Genomic DNA, 21,665 nt, shown 5'->3' on the forward strand with positions numbered 1-21,665 from the left:
AGACATAATCAGATTTGTGCTCTGAACAGGCCATGTGGGCTGTGGGGGATTGGTTGGTGGCGGGAGGTGACGGGGTCGGGGGGGGGGGGTGGGGAGGCCCGGGTTGGTGGCCTGGACTGGGGGCCAGTTATGGGGATGGAGAGAGGCTAGCGAGACAGAAGCGGCCATTAGGTGAACTGTGCAGTGTCGGGTGGGGTTGGGGAAGCCGGTCCTGTGTCTGGGCCGCGGAGAGCAGCAGCTCAGGCAGGCTCGAGTTACGGCCTAGGGCCTACATCTGAGCTGTCCCCAGCGATGCCAAGGGCACACCTGGACCCTTGGGTGTGGGGCTCGTAGGAGAGAAACATGGGACCGAATGGGGGCAGGCGGCTGGAGGAGAGAAGGTCAAGCTTAGCAGCTGGCCGCAGACCAAGTGCCAGGAGAGGCCAGCAACATCCGCACGGAGGAGGGAAGTGCAGTGAGCGGCGGGTGGGGAGGCCACGGGGAGAGGCTGGTCAAGAGGCAGCCAAGGAGCAGCCACGAGGGGCCTTGGCATGAGCCGCATCAGGGCTCTTGAGGCGGCAGGACATGGCGGGCGAGGCTGGAAAACCCCCTCAGAGAGGTCACCGGACGCCCCAGCCAGCCTCAGGGAGATGCCAGCACTCGAGCTCTTTCTAAATTATTTTATTCAAGAAGGTGGGGAGGACAGACAGGGGACTGAGCTGAGCCCTGAGTCCCTGAACCTCCCAGCTCAGCCCCCACAGCAGGACAGGACAGAAGTTAGGGGGTAGGGACTCCAGCCCTACCCAGACAAGGTTGGGGACAGACGAGACCCAGGAATGCCCACGGATTGTCCTCCAGGCTGTCCTCCGCCCTGGGAACCACCGGGACGAGGCTACTTGGGGGTGCTGCTGCCCTTCTTGGGGGTGGTGGGCTTCTTGCTCTGCCAGAGGTGGCCCTGGATGGTGAAGGCGTCTACACTCATGGACATGGTCTTGGCAGGGATCTGGGTAAAGCGCTTGCGGTCCGAGTTGTACTTGTAGATGCCCTCGACCATGGCGGGCGTGACTGTGCGGGGGCCGTAGCCGGCCAGCCTCGTCAGCTCCTCTGTCTCCCCGGACAGCGTGTAGAGGGCCCGGAACTGGCAGCTCGAGTCGCGGAAGAGGATCAGGAAGTGATTGGCCTTGCTCTTCTCGATTTCCTGGTCGGGTGGTGGAAGCGGTTCACCGGGGGTGGGGGGGTGGGCGGCAGGGCCCTGGCCCCAGCCCGCCCGCCCCCACTGCCAGCCCCAGGCTCACCTCCAGAATGCGGTTCTTCTGCGGTTCGTTCACCTTGCCCGCGAGGCAGCAGTGCGACAGGGCGTTGTGGATGATGAACTTGTTGGACTTGGCGCTGGGCTCCTTGTACAGCCGCGGACCTGGGGTGGGCAGGGTGGTCAGCGGGGGTGACGGGGGGCGGGCAGGGCCTGGCGGGGTGCTCGCGATCCCCAGCCCCACTTACCTGTGTACTCGGGCACCGACGCCGGGGACGAGGCGTTGCTACCGTTCTCCCAGTCGCGTTCCCGGCTACCAGGCAGGCGGCTTGGGGACATGAGGCCAGATGGGGATGGAGCCCTGTGGGGGGGACAGGAAGGGATGGGGATGCACTCGGTGGCGGGTGAAGCCTTCCCACGCACAGAGGGACCGGGGAAGGGCCGAGCCCAGAACACCGCACAGCGGGAGGCAGGTGCACCTGCCGGAGCCCTGCTCAAGTGCAGAGGACAGAGCCCCACTTGGCCTCGAATGTGTCCTCTAATCCCTTCGGCGGAAGAGAACACAGACTCGGGGCACCTGAGACGCGGGCACCTGCCCACCCCGGCCAAACTCACCGAGACGTCGGCCTCTTCACGCCAAGATTATTGGGGGCCTCGTTGGCCACGGTTGACAGTGACAGGGTGGACTGAGAGTAGACTTTGCTGAGCCGGGAGCCTGGGAGAAGATGGCACGGAGTCATCCCCACCCAAAGCCCCTGGTGTCCCCAAATGCCTGGGGGGAGGACCTTACCTGGTAGGCTGTGGAGGGCACGTGGCGTCAGCCCTTCCCAAGACCCTCACCCTGTGCCTTCCAACCGAGACCTCCCCCTACCCACGGGGGCAGGAGCTGTGCCCAGCAGGCTGTGGGGAAACCCCCACTAGAAAGCTGTTGCCCCTGAACGTACCCGAGGGGGCCTCATCCACGAAACCCCGGAGACAACTCTGGGCCAGCTCTGCCCAACACGCCTTACCCCCACTGTAGCCCCCACATCCCTCTGGAAGTCTAAAGGGCATGGGCAAGGCCCCTGTCACCCCACGCACAGTCCTCCCCTCTCCCACATACTCGGGGGTGGGGGGGCGCGGTCTCCACAGCCCTGGAAAAGGGCACTGAGCAGGCACCATCCCTGCGCCCCACCCCTCCCTACGGGCTCCTTACCCAGCAGGCCACGGGCAGGGCTTCGTGCCAGGGCCGAGTCGTCACAGCAACCGGAGCGCGGCCGGGGGCCCCTCCGCCCACCCCGGCCCGGCCCCCCGGTCCCCGCAGCCCGTGGCCGGAGCACTTTGTCAAGGTCGTCCATCAGCTTCAGCTGGGCCCGGCGTTCATACTCGAGCCGGGTGAACTCCCCCCTCCTGGGGCCCACCTCCTCCTCGACGGGGGCCCTGGCGGCAGGGGCCGGGGTCGCTGCGGGGGCTGGGGGGGCTGGGGGGGCTGGGGGGCCCGGGGCCGCCTCCTCCTGGGCCAGCCTGCAGACCGAGAGTTATCAAGCGGTCAGACAGGCCGCGGGTTCGCGGGGGGCCGGGGGCCCGGGCAGCACTCCGCTCACCGGGCAGCCTCTTCCCTCCGCTGCTCCTTCTCGGCCTCCTGCCACTGCTTCCGCCGCCGAGCCTCCTCCGCCCGCCGCTGCTGCCGTTCCAGCAGGCTGGCCCGCTTTTGGGCCATCTCGTCCTCGGGCTTGTCTTCATCCTGGGGGCAGGCTCGGAGTCCGGCTGGCCGTCCCTCCCCTGGTACGTCCATCAACCCAGCCTGGCAACCACTCACCCACCCTTCCGATTTTGTAATTGGGCTGAGGGTGTCCCCTTGGCTCCTGCTTCGTGCAGAGTTCTACGTGCGGCACAGGGACCAGAGTGGACCCGGGTGCTGTTCACACAGAGCACTTAACCCAGGGCGGGAGACGACCTGATACATCAGAAGCAGCTACCAGTCTGGGGCACCTGGGAGGCTCAGTGGGTTAAGCATCTGATTCTTGGTTCTGGCTCAGGTCATGATCTCACAGTTCACGAGTTTGAGCCCCGCATCAGGCTTTGCACTGACAGTGGGGGAGCCTGCTTGGGATTCTCTCTCTCTCTCTCTCTCTCTCTCTCTCTCTCTCTGCCCCTCCCTCACTCTCCCTTCTCTCTCTCAAAATAAATAAAAACTTAAAAAAATATTAAGACAAAACAGCTACCAGTCTACAGGGCGGGGAGGGATCTATCCCAGCCTGGGGGCACTAAGCAAGGCTTCTTGGAGAAGGTGACCAGGGAGAGAGAATGACAAGAAGGCGAGAGGTAAAGAGAGTATCCCAGGCAAGAGGGAACAGCAAATGCAAAAGCCCTGAGGCTAGAACAAACCTAGCAGGCCTGGGATGGGGAGGGGGGGTGGCCTGGGAGGGTCAGAGGTGGGCAGAGCCTAAGGCCACGGAAGGACTTTTATTCTAAGAGCAAGAGAAGCTACCGAAGGGTTTAAACGAGATTGACAAGGTCCAGTTCATAGTAAAAAAAAAAAAAAAAAAAAAATCTCTCTGGCTACTCAGTTGAAGATGGCCAGGGATGGAGGGGTGGGGTGGACAGCAGAGGCCGTTCAAGATGCGGGTGCAGGTGTCCAGGTGAGAGCACCGGGCCAGGCTGGGGGTGACGTGAGGATGGGGAACAGGGACCAGACATGGGAGGGCGGGGAGGGGAACCGGCAGGGCCGAGGTGGGCAGAGCGTGAAGGAGAGCATGAGACAGAAGGAAACGGAAGACCCCAGCCCTGCTCATCCGCCCGCCCCTGTCCGTCTGTCACCCACCCGTCTGTCCACCCACGCCCACCCCGTCCATCTGTCTATCCACCCACCCACCCATCTGTCCGTCTGGCCACGCCCACCCCGTCCTTGCCCACTCCCACCTGGCTCTCCGCCTCCACGCCTGTGCCCACCCACCCCGCCCCTTCCCCAACCTGCTTCGGCGACTCACCTTGTAGAAGAATCCCAGCCCGGCCCGGGGCTCTCCCTCCGAAGACGCCTCCTCCTCTAAGGAATCCTCAGCACCAGGGGGGCTCCCATCTCCCTCGTCCTCGGCCGTGGGCTCTTCCAGGCTGCCCAGTGGGATCTCGATGAGGCCAGGCCGGGCCGCGGGCTCCTCTGGAGGCGACCCCTCCGCCAGGAGGATAGAGGAACGGGTCTGCACGGGCACCTGGCTCGGCGAGAACTTGCGCAGGTGGGGGAGGCTGTCTACATCGTGGGGAGGCGTGAGCACTCTCGTCAGGGGAGCCAGCCGCAGCTCCGCCGGCCGTGCGTGTTTCGGGCTCCGGGGTGTCGGGCTGGGGCCGGGCCCGGGGCTGCGCCGGGCAGCCGGGGCGCGCCGAGCAGGGCTGGGAGATGCGGCTTTGGGACCCACCGTGGGACCAGGGATGACCCACGCGGCGGGCGGCGGGGCAGGCCCAGGGGCCTCGGGCGGAGCCAGGAGCCGCTGCTGCTGGTCCGTGAGCCTCTGCATGTCCCGCTGCAGCGAGCTCAGCGCGGCGCTTAACTTGCTGACCGCCCGGTTATAGTCCCCCAGCCCCTCGGGGGGCACCGGGCCCAGTTCGGGTGAGAAGGTCACTGCCTTGGGCCGCGGGGATGGCTCGCCCTGGCCCTCACCCGCCGGCCGCTCCCCACCGGGGACTGGGCCTGGCTCGGCCTCTGCCTCCGCTTCCCCTCCGGCCTCCCGAGGCTGCACCTGCAGGAAAGCGCTCTTGCCCAGTCGCTGGCGGTGCTTGGCAAAGATGGCCTCGATCCGTCGCTTCTGAGCCTCTATGGCCCGCCGTTTCTCCTCCAGCCGGGCTCCCAGCTCGCTCATCTCGGAGCTCAGGGCCTCTGGTGCCGCGGGGGTGGCCGTCGGGGACCCTGCCTCGGCCTCAGCCCTCACCAGCTGCTTCTTGCGTTCAGCAAAGCTGGTCATCTTCACTTCGGAGTTGTTGGCCGCTGGGGACGAAGCCGCCGCCTTCGGGGAGCCCTCGGATAGGGCCGACGGTTTCGACATCTCCGCCACCGTGCAGGGAGATGGTTTCAAGGGGGCCTCGGGGTGGGGCACGTAGGCGGGTGCTTTGGAGGCCCCCTCGAGTGGGTAGGAGGAAGCCAGCGGCAGTTTGGAGGGCCCCTCGGGGGAGTGGAGGTAGAAGCTGCCGTCGGCAGCCCCATCTGGGAGCAGCCGGGGCTCGGCACTGTGGATGATCTGCAGGGCCTCCTCGATGGTAGGCAGGTCGCCAGGCTCCGGGGCTGGCTGCACGGGGGTCCGGGCTGGCACAGGGCGCGGGGGGCCCAGGCTGTCTGAGCTGACCGAGCGGAGTAGGACGGGGTCTCCCATGACGACATCCACGTCGCTGTCCAGGCCAAAGGGGGTGCTGAACGACACTGCCTGGGAGAGGGGACGGCTGGGCGGCAGGAGGGAGGGGTCAGCCCCTGGGACAAGCCCCGGCCCCACCCCTGCCCAGCCTGGGCAGGCCCCTGAGACGCACTCACCTGAGCTGACGGTTCCAGGCCTTGCCGAGGGCCTCCATGTGGGACATGGACGGGGAGGACTTCAGTGAGCCTGGGGAGGGGTGGTAAGCGGTCATTCAGTGGCCACTACGGCGCTGGGCACCCTGGGTGGGGTCCGCCGGGGGGTGTCACTGATGGGCATTATGTGGACAGAGAGCTGGGGGCCACTGTGGGGGTGAGTGTCACCACCGGGTCATTCAGGCGCCTGAGGGACCCAGTGGAAGGATCAGGAGGAGAGACAAAGTCAGCCGGGGGTAGTGGCTGCGTAGGGGTCTCCAGTGACAAGCTGTACCCCTGCCCTCACCTGTGGATCCACGGAGTGGGGACTGGGAGCCGCCGGGTGACAGGAGTGGGTGGCGGAAATTGAAGACAGGAGAACTGCCAAGAGATGCACGTCAGCCAAGGGCCCCTCCCTGCCCCGCCCCTGCTCACCTCTCCCAGGAGCCGAGAACAGAGAGCATCCCCTAGCCCTGTCACAGGGCCACGGCCACGGAGACTCACCCAATGGGGAAACCATACCTGCAGCCACTGCTGTTCTGGGCGGAAGAGGCCTCCGTGGCCCGGGGGGAGGCCGCTGCAGCAGAGAGAGGAGGGTCAGGCAGGGCCTGGCCTCCCTACCCCGCCCCACACCCCGGGCCGGGCCTCACCATGACCATCAGGAAGGTCCTTAGCCTGCACGAAATCAGGTTTCAGCACCTCAAAGCACATGAACATCTCGGCGAGCAGCACCACCAGGTTGATCTGGAGGCAGAAGGCGGGGTCAGCCACTGGGACCCACGGCCCCGGACGCCAGCCTCGGCCCACGAGGCCTCGAGACGGCCTTACCTTGAGGGGCGGTGGGACGTACAGCAGGTCCTCGAGGGACAGTGGGCAGCCACGAGGAAGGCGGGAGGCACAGAAATCCTGCACCAGCTGGAGGTTGTAGAGGCTGTCCGCCACAGACATGGGGTCCTTGAGGCACACCTCTGTGGGGACAGGATACCTGGGTCCCCAGCTCTATGCGGAGGAGGACGGGGCCCTGGGGAAGCGAGGGCCCAGCAGGCGACACGCACAGAGGCTCTCCTACGGGCCGGGCCTCAGGCCAGGTGCCCTTTACAAAGCGGATACTACAACGGGCTGTTCCTCCGGCCTCTGCAACTATTCCCAGCTGCCGGGAGAACTCGTCCCCCAGGAACTCAAGTCAGAAAGCTTCTCCTAACTACCTCGCCCTCCCTCGGAGCACCTAACGTCCAGAATGTTTTTCTGGATGAAGTTATTGTCTTTCTCTCCCAACCAGGATGTGAGCTGCCTGAGGTCAGGAGCATGTCCGTATTGTGCACCCTGGGTCTCCGGCACCTAAAACGGGATCTCGCACCCAGCTTGCATTCTATAAATATCTGCTGCAGGCGTGAATTCTATGAAGCACAGAGAAGTTTAGACACTTGCGCAAGGTCACACAGCTAACGAGGGGAAGAAATGTTCAAACGCAGGCCCGCCAGTTCTGAAAGCTGCACTCCTAATCACCGCAGCACTCTGGGGCAGATGCCTGGGTGTCGAGCTCCCACGGACAGCTGCGGCCCAGGCCCACTCACTCACCCTCGAGTCGCAAGAGCTGGGGACAATAGCAGTGGATCGTGGCGGCCAGCGCGGCCCCACTCGCCAGATCCTGGAGGGTGGTCACGGTTGGAAAGCAGGGGGCGCGTCGGGCCACAGCTCGGTCCTTGCGGTATCGGATCTGTGGGTGGGAGCCGGGTTAGGTCAGAGCTCAGGCTGGCCCCCGGGGCAGCGGTCATGCAGGCTGGGTGGGGAGGCCTGGGGTTTCCGCCGTGAGGGGGCGTGAAGCTGGGGGTCCCGGAGCCAGAGTGGGGCCAGCCTGGAGCAGGGGAAGGGCAGCAGCAAGAGGCAAAGGAACTGTCTGCGAGCAGCCAGGCCAGCAGCGAGGGCTGGGGCGGGACTCCTGGGACCCCGGGGCGGGGGATACATTACCATGGGGGGTTTGCTCCCCGACTCCTTCAAACAGAAGGCAATTGCGTGCTGGGGGGAGAGGAGCAGCCGTCAGCGGGGCGGGAGGGGCGCTGACTTGCTGGGCCCCCAAGCACACCTCCAGGGGAGGGGAGAGAGAGCCCTGACTCCTGTCACGAGCCCTGGCCGTCCAGCTCCCTGACTGCGCTCTGGCCGGCTTTGGGGACCCCAGCTCCTCCCAGCCTGGAGGGACCCCACACAGCCAGCCTCCCATGCAGGGAATCCCCCCCCCCCCCCCCACAAAAGACCCAGGCCCCAGCTCGGGGAGGGGTTGCGGAGGAAGCGGGGAGGCAGAAGGAGAGGAGCCCCCGACCCAGGCCACAGAGTGGAAGGAGGGAGGCTCCAGAGTGAGCAGAGGCGGGACTCCGTCCACCCGAAGCCCCCGCTGGCAGTGGCCACTTGCCCCCTGTGTTTCAGGGATGGACGCCCCCTCCCACCCAAGCCGGGCTTGTCCGCAGGGAAACTGGAGTCTTAGGAAGGTTCTTCTACCTTCTTCTGGGTCTGGGGGCCTTCCTCTTGGCTAAGGGGTCAGGATCCACGTGCCTGATGGGCTAGGGACCCCCTTCAGGGGTGCCGGAAGTCTCCCGCCTCGGCAGAGATGAACGAGCCCAGAAGCTCTGCCCTCTTGATTACTGGGAGGAGAGGCTCACTCCCTCCCATCCCCCCCACCCCCACCCCCACCCCCGCCTCCCCGGTCAGGTAACTGGGGAGTGATCGCCTTCTCAGTGAACGCGCTTCTCTTCTCTTGGTCTACGGAGAGGTTCCCTCTGTCCCCCAGGGCCGGGGTCCCATATCCTCTGCTCACAGCTGGGAGGAGGTAGGAGAGGGAGCGGACAGGCAGGCAGAACAGACAAGACAGACCAAGCGACAAGCGAGGCAGGCAGACGGGGCGGAGGAACAGCCCCACTTACAGGAACCAGCTTCCAGTACCAGCGTGTGGGGCACTGATGCCAGAGAGGCAGAGGGGAGAGCAGCGGGAGAGGCACAGGGGAGACGGCAGAAAGAGAGAGAGAGTCACCTCCAGCCCCCCCCAGTGCAGCCCTTCCCCTCCCACCCAGCCCTCCCTCCGACCGTCCTCGCGTCCGTCCATTCGTCCGTCGCCCTAGTCTCACCGAGGGCTGTGCGGGGGCCACCCCATCTGCAGGGGCCGCGGGAGAGGCTCTCTGGGCAGCTTCCTGCTCAGTCTTCTCCTGCAACCGCCGGATGGTCTGGGGAGCAGGGAGAGGTCAGCACTGTGCTCCCTGGGCAATGCCGGCCCCCAGCCCATGCCTGCCTGACCCCACCTACCGTGTCCACCCAGAAAAGGAGCTTGTGCTCCAAGCTGGCCAGGGCCAAGGGACCGGGCAGTGTCTTTGTCCACTCGAAGGCGAAGGCAACCATGAGGGCGTCAATGACAGCTAGGTGGGCTCCCTGTGCAGGGAAGGGCTCAAGGGTGAGACCACAGCGAGGGGTGGGGGTTCCCCTGGCCGCCTCTGAGGGAGAACCAGAGGAAGAACCTCGAGGTGTGCGGGGAGGGGCCTGAAGTAGGAGGGGCTTTGGGGATGAGCCAGGGTTAGTGGGTGGGGCTTCGGGGAAGGAGCCAGGACAGGGGTCCGGGAAGAACCACTCGTGGTGGGCCCTGTCCTCAAGCGCGTCCTCAAGGACCAGGGTGGCGTCTCGGGAGGAGCCAGGCCTGGTGGGAGGGGCCTGGGGGAGGAGCCGCGTCTGGTGGGCGGGGCCTGACGGACCGGGGCGGGGCCTACCATGAGGATAGGCTGGTGCCTCAAGTCGGCCTCCTGCACGGGACGCTCGGGCAGCGCGGGCACCGTGCCCCTCCGCGCCAGCAGGGCCAGCAGCGCGGAGGGACTGGGGGGGGTCTCGAGCTGCGGCAGCACCTGGCGCCAGGCCCGGCAGTAGAGCTCAGCCGAGAGCAGCAGCCGTGTCACCGGGGGCTTCACGTGCTCCTGTGCGTACTGGTCGGTGTAGAAGGGCTCCCACAGCTCCGAGGGCACATGCTCTGCGGGGCGAGGGGGGTGACGGCAGGTCAGGGCCCAGGCATGCGTCGGAGGACGGCACGGGACGGGGAGGCTAGGGGACCCGGGCGCGGGTGTGCGGGAGCTCGCCACAGGAAGGGGCTCCGGGCAGAGGGGCAAAGGCCAGGAGGTGGGACAGGCAGTGCCTGGGGGGTGGGGGAAGGGCAGTTCTGGAAGGGGAGAGGCCACCCGCGCAGGGGCTTGTTGGGAGGGCGGTGGTCTTGCAGGCCCTCCGAGGAGGAGGAGAACAACGACGACGACAAGACAAGATCCCTTAATCCACCTAACTCCTCGGGTGCCCTGCAGGCCTAGGAAGCAGCAGCCAGGGCACAAGTGGTAACTCCAGAAACTGAGGCACAGAGAACGAAAGCAACCTGCCTAAGGCCACACAGCCGGCCAGTGCCGGCACTGGGATTCAAACTCAGGCCTTTAGCAGCCCCCCCTCCCCCCCGCACCCTCTGTCAGCTTGGAAGCGGGGGTGGGATGAACTGTGGAGTCGGGGGTCTGGCAGGCGGGCCAGGGAACCGGAAAGCTGGCCAGACTGCAGACCTTCTGAGGGGGGTGAACGGTCGGAACCTGGCGACTGAAGGGAGGAGGCGGGGGAGGGACAAGGAGGCGTCCAGGGCCCCATCAGGTGTGAGTGGGAAGCTGGGGGTACAGGCGGTGAGGCAGCAACAGCGGAGCGTGAGGGGCCGGGGCTCTGGAGAGAGGTGAGATCACCTTGCAGAGGCGACCACAAACCCCCTGAAGACGCTGAATGAGACGGGCAGGGCAGGGAGAGGCTTGAGGAAGCCCCATGTGGGGGGCTGGGGGGGGCACGGAACCCCAAGCAGGATCCATGGGTGGGGAACAGAGAGACCAGAATAAGTCACCAGGACGATTCTCTGGGAGGGTCCAGGAGGAGGTGACTGAGGCCAGCCTAGGGGACCTGCCCTCATGGGGGTCTTTCAGGGAGGCCCTAACTCTTTTTTTTTTTTTTTCAACGTTTATTTATTTTTGGGACAGAGAGAGACAGAGCATGAACGGGGGAGGGGCAGAGAGAGAGGGAGACACAGAATCGGAAACAGGCTCCAGGCTCTGAGCAGTCAGCACAGAGCCCGACGCGGGGCTCGAACTCACGGACCGCGAGATCGTGACCTGGCTGAAGTCGGACGCTCAACCGACTGCGCCACCCAGGCGCCCCAGGGAGGCCCTAACTCTTACTCCAACCAGAACAGCTGTTTTGTCTACTGGGGTTCTATGTGTCTGAAATAACGGGAGGGGGCAGGTTTCTACCGCTTAAAAACATCGGCACACAACACACCAGGCCTTTCTCACGCGCCTGTCTTCACAGCCAGGCTCCCCGGAGACCCCCTGCCCTCACCTGTAAGGACCCAGGCTTCCTTGCCTTCACCCCACCCCGCCCCCTGAAGTCACACTTGACCTTCCCACGTAATGCTCCACCCCTGTGGATAGCTGTGTGCACTCTCTGAACAGACTTCTCCTTCCACCGACCCCTGCCCCAACCTGCCCTCCCAGCTCCCAGCCTCCCCAAGGCCAGCAGCGGCCCTCCAACGCTCGGTTGTGGGCTGTATCTCGCCCGGGCGCTCTGCCCAGCACCTCCTTGTTCCGGAAACCTTCCTCCCCCGGCATCTCCCCGCCTTCCATCTTTTTCTCTGTCCCGCCACTCAAGCCAGGCCTCTTCCCCTCGTGCCCCTTCAATGCCAGGTTCCTGACAGCTCGGTCGGAACAGCCCTGTAAGTGGACACGTGCACCCCCCACCCCTGCCTGCCAGCCCGCCCGCCCAGTGATAGCTTCCATCTGAGCCATCTGAGCACTGCCACCTGCTGCAGCCCAGGCCCTGTGTCCCACTGCCCTCTGGGCATCTCCCATGATGCTCGGTACCTTGCTCCAAACCTGCTCCTTCTCCCTCGGAGAGAAATGGAGGTAAGAAATCAACATCCCTCCTCCCCCCCCCTTCCCCTCCAACACCTAAGGTCCTCTGCTTTCATTCTCCTGGCATCTCCCCAACCCACACCCTGTTCCCCGTCTCCCCAGCCCCTGCTCATTTCCTGCTCCCACTGGCAAAATTAAACAAGTTTCTTTCCTGCAGGACTTGTCAGGGCCTTCGAGATGACAACACGTGAGCTAGGGCTACCCGACAGCTCATGTTTATCAAGCGCTTCCTCTACGCCTCTATACCGCACCACGGCCGGCACTTGGGGGTGGATAATTCTGTGTGTCTCACAGGGGGCGGGGTAGGCTGTCCGGTGCTTCAGGATGGTCAGCAGAGTCCCTGGTCTCTAGTCCCAGAACGCCAGTAACACCCTCCTTCCCAAGCAGTGACAACCAAAAAGGTCTCTAGACACTATCAAAGGTCTCCTGGAAGGCAAAACCACCCCCGGGGTTCAGGGCCACCGCTCTCTACTAAAAATGTTTATTGATCGTTTACCATCGGATAGTGCTGGCCGACAGAAATACAATTTGACCCGCATATGTAGTTTCAAATTATTTTCTAATGTTTATTCATTTTTAAGAGAGAGAGAGAAACAGAGCACGAGCAGGGGAGGGGCGGAGAGAGAGGGAGACACAGAATCCGAAGCAGGCTCCGGGCTCCGAGCTGTCAGCAACTCAAACTCATGCTCAAACTCATGAGCCACGAGATCATGACCTGAGCCCAAGTCAGACGCTCAACCGACGGAGCCACCCAGGCGCCCCAACCCACACATGTAGTTTTAAACTTTCTAGGAGCCACATTAAAAAGGTAGAAACGGGGGGCACCTGGGTGGCTCCGTCGATGAAGCGATCGACTTCGGCTCAGGTCATCATGATCTCACAGTTCGTGGATAAGAGCCCTGCATCGGGCTCCGTGCTAACAGTGCACGGCCTGCTTGGGATTCTCTCCCTCTCCCAATGCCCCTCCCCAACTGGCGCTTTCTCTCTCTCAAAAATAAATAAATAAACTAAAAAAAAAAAAGAAATGGATAATTACCTTAGTATATATTTAACACAATATATATCTGATACTATCATTTCAACAATTGACATAAAAACATTGTTAGTGAGGTATTTCACTTTTTTTTTTTTTTATCAAGTCTTCGGAAGCCACTGTGTGTTTTTTACATTCATAGCACATCACGATGAACACCGGCCACCAGACCAGACCACACAGCTCTACAGCGCCTCTGACATACACGGCCACCTCGTATGCGTTCGCTCGTGTAATCCTCACGATGCTGATTCTTCTCCCCACTGTACAGATGAGAAAACCAAGGCCCAGAGAGCTAACTCGCCCAGGATCACACCGCTAATAAACATCCGAGCTGACGTGAACCCAGTTTCCCTATGGGTCAGAGTGACGTTCAGGCGTAAGGGACTTAGGTGGTGTCTCCCAAACTGGGTAGAGATGGCACCCTTTCTTATCTCTGAGCTTCGGTCCCACAGAGGCCACCTGCCGGCACTCGTGCCCAGCCTCCTTACACCTGTGCCCCCAGGCTGCCAGAACCCCCCCCCCCCCCCCAGCCACCATTCCCCAGGGGGCAACTGCATAGCTGATCTCATTTTGTCAGTCCCCAAACCCAGTCCATAGCTCCCCAGCGCCCTCACATCCCCCCACCTCCCGGCCACAGTTCAAGAGGCCACCTGTCCCGCCAGCCTCTCTCATCTCCCCCCTCCCTGGGCCCCCACCCCACCACTGGGCCCCGCACATTTTTCTCTGAGAACTCCCTGATGGGCCAACCCCCAGGCCTTTTCACTTGTGGCCTCCCCCTGGCAAACTCCTATGCGTCCCTCAAGGTTCAAACTTTCCCTTCCCTCCCCTCCCCTCCCCTCCTCGGCAGAGTTCGGGGCTCTCCTCCCCCAGCCCCACCGCACGCCTCTACAACACAGACCTTATCACCCTAAGCAGCCAGAGATCTGGTTTCGTGTCCCATCCCCCATTTTCCCAACTCCACCCCCATCGCTCTGTCCCGGCACCAGCCTGGCACCCAACAGGCATCGGTAAAAAGTCCCAGAGTCCGTGAATCAAGCAGAGCTCTGTGGCCCACTTCCCCCTCTGGGCCAGGCGTCCCACCTTCCTCAGCCCCCTCTGCTTAGAAAAGGTGGGTACGAGGCCGACTGAACGTGACCCTCACCCTGACCCTCACCCTCGGGGAGGAGATCGCACAGTGCAGGGAGCTGGGTCAGGGAGAACAGGACTGGGTGAGTCGGGGCATCTCCTCAGGAGACCTCCCTTTCCTTTCTATGAAATGGGACGGCATTTTCTGCTCCATGATAATATCAATGTTATTAATAACAGTGCCACAACGGGTCACAGCAGCAGTGACAGCGAGTAGCTGTTTACCAGGCACTGTGCGCCAGAACCAATCTGAGGTCTGCTGTCCAGCAACCTTGTGAGGAAGGTGCCGGGATCCCAGCCGCCCGAGCACTGCCCTGGCACTTAGTGGGTGCCCCACAGACATTTGCGAAACGGATAAATGAGTGAACATAAATGCCTTCTTACACACGGGGGAAACAGACGCTTAGAGAATTGACATAATTTGTCCATAACCCGGTGGAGCTGGGACTTAAGCCCAACTCTGATTCCCAAAGTCGAGCCTTCTAACCAAGGCCACAGAACCCGGGACGGGAGAGGCTGGGGCAGACCCAGATCTCTGCCTACCAGCCCCCTTTCTTCCTCAAGCAGATCCTCAGGGAAAGGCAGGCCCCAGAGTGGACCCTGCATGGGAGGGTGTTGGGAGAAAGACACAGGCTTGGGTGGACCCAGGAGATGGGCAGCTGTCCCCGAGCCCCACACCCAGAACAGGTTGATCTGGGAAGGCCACTGAAGGGGTGGGGGGATGGGCTGTGCTCAGCAGGTGCCAAGACCAGTGGCCAGGCGGGTGGGAGAGCGGGCGTCCCCCTTAGGGCGCCTGGGAAGGCCCAGACCTTAATTAACCCCGCCTGCCCCACAGCAGGCCCTGGCTCCCAGCTCTGGCCTGGGTGATGGGGCTGCCCTAGGGCCCTGACTTTGCCCACACGCGCCCTTGAATCCCGGGGACCCACCCGCACCCTCCCCCTTGGGTTGGCCTGACTTCCCCACACACGTGGCCCTAGGGGAGGGCTGGAGGCTCTGTCCCGGGTGGGAGAAGGCCTTACACCTGCGCCCCCACCCCCGCCGATCTCGGACAAGCCAATTCCCTTCTGGGCTCCCAGGCAAAATGGGGTAATAAGTCACAGCTGCCAGCCGCTGGCCGGGGCCATGGAGGCGAAAGAAGAGGCTCCCAGAGCTGCCCTCGCCGCCCGCAGCGCAGGGAGGGCTGACGCGGGGTGTGGGTTCGGCTGCGGGGCGGTAGGGGTGGGGGGGTCCTCGGGGGCGCGTGATGTGAATGTGTAAAGGGGGGGGAGGGTAGGGCGTGCAAGGCCCGCCCGGGAGACCCCGCCCCGCTCACCTGGGCTCCCGGACGCCGGGGTCCCGGCGCGGATCTGGGCCGCCGGCCCCACCCCCACCGCGCTCCCGCAGCCGGGCGGGCAAAGTCCACCGCCCGGGCCGAGCAGGAAGCCCGGAGGCCCGGCGCGGCGGGGCCCGAGCCCGGGCCCCCCCCCCCAACACCCGGCGGCCGGCGCTATTGTTCCCACGGCCCCGGCCTCTGCGGCCCGGCGCCCCGCCCCCCGCACCTGCCGCGCTGCCGCCCCCGGCCCGGTACCTGCGCCCCCGAACGCGGCCCGCAGCACCCACGCCAGGCTGGCCGCCGCCTTGGCCCGCGAGAAATCGTACTGGTCCAGCGACTTGATCTCGGGCACCAGGAAGGTCCTCCTCAGCGGCCCGGGCCCGGGGGGCGCCGCCTCCACCATGGCGGCGCCGGGGCTGCGGGAGCCGGCTCCGCGCTCGCTCGGGCTGGGCTGCGCCGCGCTCGCACCCGGGCCGGGCCCGCCGCCGCCGCCGCCGCCGAGCCAGGTGCGGCCGCTCGCGCTCGCGACGCAGCGTCGGCCCCGCCCCGGGGCGGAGCCCAGGTGCGCCCCGCCCCCGGCCCAGACCCTGACCCGGTCCTCCCCGCCCCCCTCCGGCTTCGCCTGGCCGCCTGCAGCGGGTGGGGCGGGCCCGGACTGCGGTGTTGGCGGGAGGCTGCGGAGGAGTGCGTGTGCGTGTGCGTGTGCGCGCGTGCGCTGGGGAGGACGAGGGACCCTCTGTTTGCGGATGTGTGTGCTGGCCCGAGCGTGTACGCTTGGATGTGAACGTGAGCGTCCGTGCGTGGCTGCACCTGTGTCCGATGGCGAGTTGGGAGCGTAGAGAGCGTGTGTGTTTGTAGCCGTGTGTGCGTCTCCGAACGCATTCGGGTGGTGAACGCGCGAATTTGAGGGTGTCTGCGTGTGCTCTCTGGGTGGGCGTGTGACAGCACCTGTGTGTGTGTATGCGTGTGCGTCCGTGTTTTTCGTGTGTGTGCAAGGATCGTATGGTGTAGGTGTCTGTGTCCAGAGGGTATAGTGGTGGCGAGTGTGCGTGTGCATTTGTGTTTTGTCAGTGGATTTGCGAGTGTACGTGTTTGTGAGCATCTAAGGATGTTTTGTATAAGGATGTGATCGGTGTCGATGAAGGAGCACGCGAGAGAAATTGAGAGCAGGTGTATTTATGCAGGAGTGTGTTTACTTATATCTATGAATGGAGCTAATGGCAGTTACTGGGGACACTTGCAAATGTCTGGGCCCTTTTTGTGGATATTTGTTTAATATTTGCTTGTGTCAGGGCGCCTGGGTGGCTCAGTTGGTTAAGCTCTGACTTCGGCTCAGGTCACGATCTCATGGTTCGTGAGTTCAGGCCTTGCGTCGGGCTCTGTGCTGACGGCTTGGAGCCTGGAGCCTGCTTGGGATTCTGTGTCTCCTTCTCTCTCTGCCCCTCCCCTGCTCGTGCTCTGTCTCTCTCTCTCTCTCTCTCTCAAAAATAAATAAATATTTAACAATTTTTTTAATTGCTGTGTATCCCATTGTGTTTTTGTGTCAACACATCTGCCACGTGCCTCTCAGCTGTGTCTAATTGTGAATCGTGTGTTAAGTCTTTGCAGAACTGTATATCCGCGGTGTGTATAACCGGGTGTGATCACATGTGTATAGTAAGTGCACATACGTATCTGGGTTTGTATGTTATCTTTTCACAGGAGTGTTGACATGTATGACTTTCTGCATGTTTTTGTGTGAAGCTGATATTTACGTTTGAAGTTTGGGACGTTTGCACGGATCTGTGTGGAAGCATGAGTGTGTCAGAGTGTCCATGGGTATCTCTTTTCTGAATGCAAATTGAGTATCTGAGCTTCCCTCTTTGCGTGCAGGTACATGTGCGCCTGGTGGCAAATCGAAGACTGTAGTGTGCGTGTAGGTATGCACACGCAATAAGTTAGGTTTTTCACATTTTTAAAAATTTATTATTGAGAGAGCATGAGCGTGGGAGGGGCAGAGAGAGGGAGAGACACAGAATCCGAAGCGGGCTCCGAGCTCCGAGCCGTCAGCACAGAGCCCGACGCGGGGCTCGAACCCACGAACCGCGAGATCATGACCTGAGCTGAAGTCAGACGCTCAACCGACTGAGCCACCCAGGCGCCCCAAGAAGTTGGGTTTTGAATGGCTCTGTGAGCGTGTAAGGGTACGTGTGTGTACCTAGATGCAATTGAGTGCCATATGTGAGTGAGGCTGGGTGGGTGAATCCCAGGTAAGGGAATGTAAATGTGAGTTTCTGCATTCACAACTGTAGAGGGAGTTTCATTCAACACCCACACCTATACACACACACAGCAATCGGGGGGCTCTCGACTCTGTACAAAGCACAATAGCGAGTCAGTTTCCTGAGACAGCCCCCCTCTCAGGCTCAGATGGTCCCCAAAGCCTATTCTTTGTAGAAATTCCTGGGGCCCCTTAACATACATTGCACAGGTGTGTTTGAGGCACGGGTCTCATGGTCCAGAGCGTGTGACCGGAGAGGGGGTGGGTGTGCCCAAGGGAGGGGAGCTGGGGCGTCGGCCCTCCTGTCTGGATGTGCCCGTGCAGGAGTGGGTGTGGGCACACAAAGAGCCCAGTGTGCGTGTGTTTTCGTGCAGGTGTTGATACGCGCGACGCACGTGTCTCGGCTCCTGTCCCAAGCCCCCTGAATGACCTGGACATGTCCTTTCCCCACCGGGCCTTGGTCTCCCCATCGGTGGCACTGCCGGGGGGTCCGGGGCTCCTGGCATCGGGAGGTGCCCGGGAAGGGAAGGGCACACCATCACGGGGTGCCACTCCCATGAGCGTGGCACGTCCCGCTGGCTCACATGCGTGTTTGCTTTTCTGGGAAGCTTCTCATGACCTCTGTGGACCCCAAGGACAAACACGAGCTGGGACACACTCCTGGGGATGGTCTGTAAACACACATGCACAAGGCTCCCGCCCCGGGAGGGAACCCGCAGGCCCTCGCCTGTCCTGGACTGGAGGGCCTGGGGGAGTCTGCTGGTGTCAGAGTAGGAACTGGGCACGGTGCCCCCCCCTCGGGCGCCAGGGGCCTCCTCAGGCCCAGCCCCCACACTGGGCCAACTGGAACTCCTGGCTGGCTAGACTGCCCCACCCACACACAGCCGGCTGGAACCTGGAACCGAGATCCCACCCGCCCCTGAGGGCCAGTTCCTGGGGCCCACGCAGCTCCAGACACACTGGCTCCCCTGTGAGCAGGTGGCCTCCTCCCCTTAGACCCCCCTCCGGCCCTCCCCAAGCCCTTGCCTGCCACCTCCTCCCTCACCTGGGGCTTCCTTTGGTTCTCACACCTCCTAACTCATCAGACAGGCTCTGGTTATGAAGCTGGAGGTGGGGATGACTTAGAAGGTTCATAGGTCGGAACTCGGGACTAGGTTTTGGGGAAGTGTATGAAGCCCCCAAAACTCATCCGCAAAATTCTGGGTATGTGTGCACTTTGGGGATCGTATCAACAGGTAACAGTTTTTGAGGCTATTTTATACCCAGCACGATCTCATTTAATTCTGACAACATCCCGACCGTAACGAGTATTAGACCCATTTTGCCGACAGAAAAATTGAGGCCGAGGGCCCCAAAATGACACAGCTACGAGAATAAAGGAGGCTTTGAGCCCAAGGCACCTGGATTCACCCACTGAACCACCATGCTGCCTTTCCGTTCTGAGGCTGGCCTACCTTCCCTAATCGTTCGTCACCCTCAAATGGGGTTGGATGAAGCCCGAGGCTGGGGGGCCTCCGAGCAGAGGAAGGTTGGGATCTCCCCTCAGTACCTCTCGTCCACACTGAACTACAGTGATGGGGATTCAAGTCTGGCCACTGATTTTGTCTACCTGCCCACACAGTGTCCCATGGCGGCCTTTCTGAAGTTTGGCCTCAGTAGAGGGAGATTATTCTCGGACTCCCCCCATCCAGGGATCTCAGGGAGACAATTCTGAAGTCTTTCAAAATAACATTAAAAAACAAAAACAGGGGCGCCTGGGTGGCGCAGTCGGTTAAGCGTCCGACTTCAGCCAGGTCACGATCTCGCAGTCCGTGAGTTCGAGCCCCGCGTCGGGCTCTGGGCTGATGGCTCAGAGCCTGGAGCCTGTTTCCGATTCTGTGTCTCCCTCTCTCTCTGCCCCTCCCCCGTTCATGCTCTGTCTCTCTCTGTCCCAAAAATAAATAAACGTTGAAAAAAAAATTAAAAAAAAAAACAAAAAACAGGGGTGCCTGGGGGGCTCAGTCGGTTGGGTCTGACTTCAGCTCAGGTCACGATCTCACGGCTGATGAGTTCGAGCCCCGCGTCGGGCTCTGTACTGACAGCTCAGAGCCTGGAGCCTGTTTCAGATTCTGTGTCTCCCTCTCTCTGAGCCCCTCCCCCACTCACACTCTGTCTCTCTCTCTCTCTCAAAAATAAAGATTAAAAAAAAATTTTTTAAAATACAGGGGCGCCTGGGTGGCTCAGTCAGTTGAGCGACTGACTCTTAATTTCGGCTCAGGTCATGATCTTGAGGTTCATTAGATTGAGAGTCATGTCAAGCTCTGTGCTAACAGTGTAGCCTGCTTGGAATTCTCTTTCTCCCTCTCTCTCTGCACCTTCCCAACTCATGTTCTCTCTCCTGTCTCTCTCAAAATAAATAAATAAACATTTTATTTTATTATTTTCTAAGTTTATTTTTAAGACAGAGAGAGGGGCAGAATGCAAGCAGGGGAGGGGGCAGAGAGAGAGGGAGACACATAATCCGAAACAGGCTCCGGGCTCTGAGCTGTCAGCACAGAGCCCGACGCGGGGCTCAAACTCACAAACTGAGATCATGACCCGAACCGAAGTCGACTGAGCCACCCAGGCTCCCCCTGACACATGCATTTAGAAGCAACTGTTATTATGCCAAAGAGATGACTTCAGCAGGGGAAAAAATATTGGGACGATAATAAAACAAAGCAAGAGTGCGAGTGCTGAAGGCAGCTGGGGTGAGGGCTGCTTCAGCTTGGGAGGGGGAGGCGACTCTGTGGGTGGGACAGATGGACAGAGACAGGAAGAATGAAAAGGAATAGTTGTGGTGGGTGGGCGGCTTAGTCTGTTAAGCGTCCGATCCGGGTTCTAGCCTCGCATCAGGCTCTCTGCCGTCAGTGCAGAGTCTGCTTTGAATTCTCTGTCTCCCTTTTTCTCTGCTCCTCCCCCACCCTCAAAAATAAATAAACAGTAAAAAAAAAAAAGAAAAGAAAAGAAAAGAAAAAAAAAAAAGGAACAGTTGTAGGAAAAGCATTCCAGGCTCGGAGAAATGCAAGAGCCCTGGGGCAGGTGCAAGCCTAGCCTCCTCAGGGAAGGTCACCGCAGGGGACGTGCAGAGAAAGCTTCTTTGAAGTGCTTCTCAAATTCTCTCCAGTGAGGAACGAGTCGCCTCCCCCCCATCCATAAAATGCAATGAAAATTAATTTCTAGAAAAATGACGTTGAAAAACACATGCATAGTGCCAGAAAGCAAGGAACGACCTGCAAGGATTGGGTATGTCAGAGGCCATAGGAGCCCCACTGAAAGAAAGAGCCCCTAGTGGCCACAGCTGGAGCGATCTGAGTAACGAAATTAATGTAACATTGGCTTATAACCCCAAGAATAAAGTAAATATCCATGAGTTCGCACCGATGCAAAGAAATCAAATACGTTAACGGTTGAGGGACAAGAGGCAAACTTGATGTGCAGAATTCCAGATCGTTCATGAACATGCTGCACCCCCCAAAAGAGGTCCAGCTGCACAGCGTGATGCCTTTCCAAGAAGGATGTTGTAGAAAGAGAGGAGAAAAGAGTAAGTTTTCAGTGGAGAAGCCTCGTGACAAACACGCACGTCACCTGCTGGCTGGGTGATCAAGGCCACCATCAACAGTCATAATTAGGCAGACAGTACGTCCTCTCGTGATAAAATGCAATGAAAATGGCACTTTGCCTCTGTGATCTTCCCTCTCCAAACCCATAACCCTAGCCTAACCGTGAGGAAAAGATCGGAAAAATTCCAACAGAGACGCACCCTTTGGGATCCCTGACCAATACCCCTCAAGATTGTCAAGGTCGTCAAAGACGAGGAGAGCTCAAGAGACCATCCCGGCCAGGAAGAGCCTAAGGAAGCGAGCCAACTCAATCTCGTGTGGGATCCTGGACCCCCCAAAAAGGACATTCTGGTAAAGCTGGAGAAATCTGGATAAAGCGTGTGCTTTAGTTGATACTAATGTATCAAAATTCGTTCACTAATTGTAACAAATGTAGCATACTAGTCTAAGATGTTACTAAAAAGGGAAACCGTGTGTGCGCGCGCGCGTGCGCGCTCACGTGCGCTGGGAGAAGGGCGTCTATGGAAACTGTGCTATTTTCTTAATTTTGCTTAAACCTGTTCTAAAGCCTGATTTTAAAACATTTAAAAGACAGGCAAAGCTTGAGCCCAATGGTCAAAATCACTCTATCAAGTTACTATAAAGCTTCTCTACACTTACTG

General features: G+C 60.9%; 1 protein-coding gene across 4 annotated transcripts; it reads right to left on the reverse strand.

The window, feature by feature from the left end:
* Window positions 1–647: 647 nt before the first annotated feature.
* Window positions 648–15,565, reverse strand: CAMSAP3 (calmodulin regulated spectrin associated protein family member 3). Of its 4 annotated transcripts, XM_030299012.1 has the most exons (19): window positions 15,418–15,565; window positions 9,485–9,738; window positions 9,030–9,152; window positions 8,855–8,950; window positions 8,654–8,686; window positions 7,707–7,754; window positions 7,317–7,455; window positions 6,567–6,706; window positions 6,389–6,482; window positions 6,261–6,315; window positions 6,046–6,119; window positions 5,724–5,793; window positions 4,198–5,635; window positions 2,812–2,951; window positions 2,424–2,731; window positions 1,844–1,943; window positions 1,477–1,589; window positions 1,275–1,393; window positions 648–1,177 (listed from the first exon to the last, which is right to left on the reverse strand). In XM_030299012.1, exons 1-19 carry the CDS (start codon window positions 15,563–15,565, stop codon window positions 872–874), a joined length of 3,798 nt encoding a protein of 1,265 aa, XP_030154872.1. In that variant the 3' UTR covers window positions 648–871. The 4 variants fall into 4 exon arrangements, with proteins under 4 accessions (XP_030154872.1, XP_030154882.1, XP_030154889.1 ...); XM_030299022.1 differs by lacking the exon at window positions 8,654–8,686; XM_030299029.1 differs by lacking the exon at window positions 7,707–7,754.
* Window positions 15,566–21,665: the final 6,100 nt, after the last annotated feature.

The sequence above is a fragment of the Lynx canadensis genome, chromosome A2 (genome assembly GCF_007474595.2).
Source record: "Lynx canadensis isolate LIC74 chromosome A2, mLynCan4.pri.v2, whole genome shotgun sequence".
NCBI classification, from domain to species: domain Eukaryota; kingdom Metazoa; phylum Chordata; class Mammalia; order Carnivora; family Felidae; genus Lynx; species Lynx canadensis.

Coding starts and splice junctions, on each gene's coding strand:
- CAMSAP3 (XM_030299012.1), bottom strand. CDS start 15,565: ATGGTGGAGGCGGCGCCCCCCGGGCCCGGGCCGCTGAGGAGGACCTTC. Junction 7,755..8,653: donor GGTACTGGAAGCTGGTTCCT/GTAAGTGGGGCT, acceptor CTCTCCCCCCAG/CACGCAATTGCCTTCTGTTT. Junction 6,483..6,566: donor ACGTCCCACCGCCCCTCAAG/GTAAGGCCGTCT, acceptor TTCTGCCTCCAG/ATCAACCTGGTGGTGCTGCT.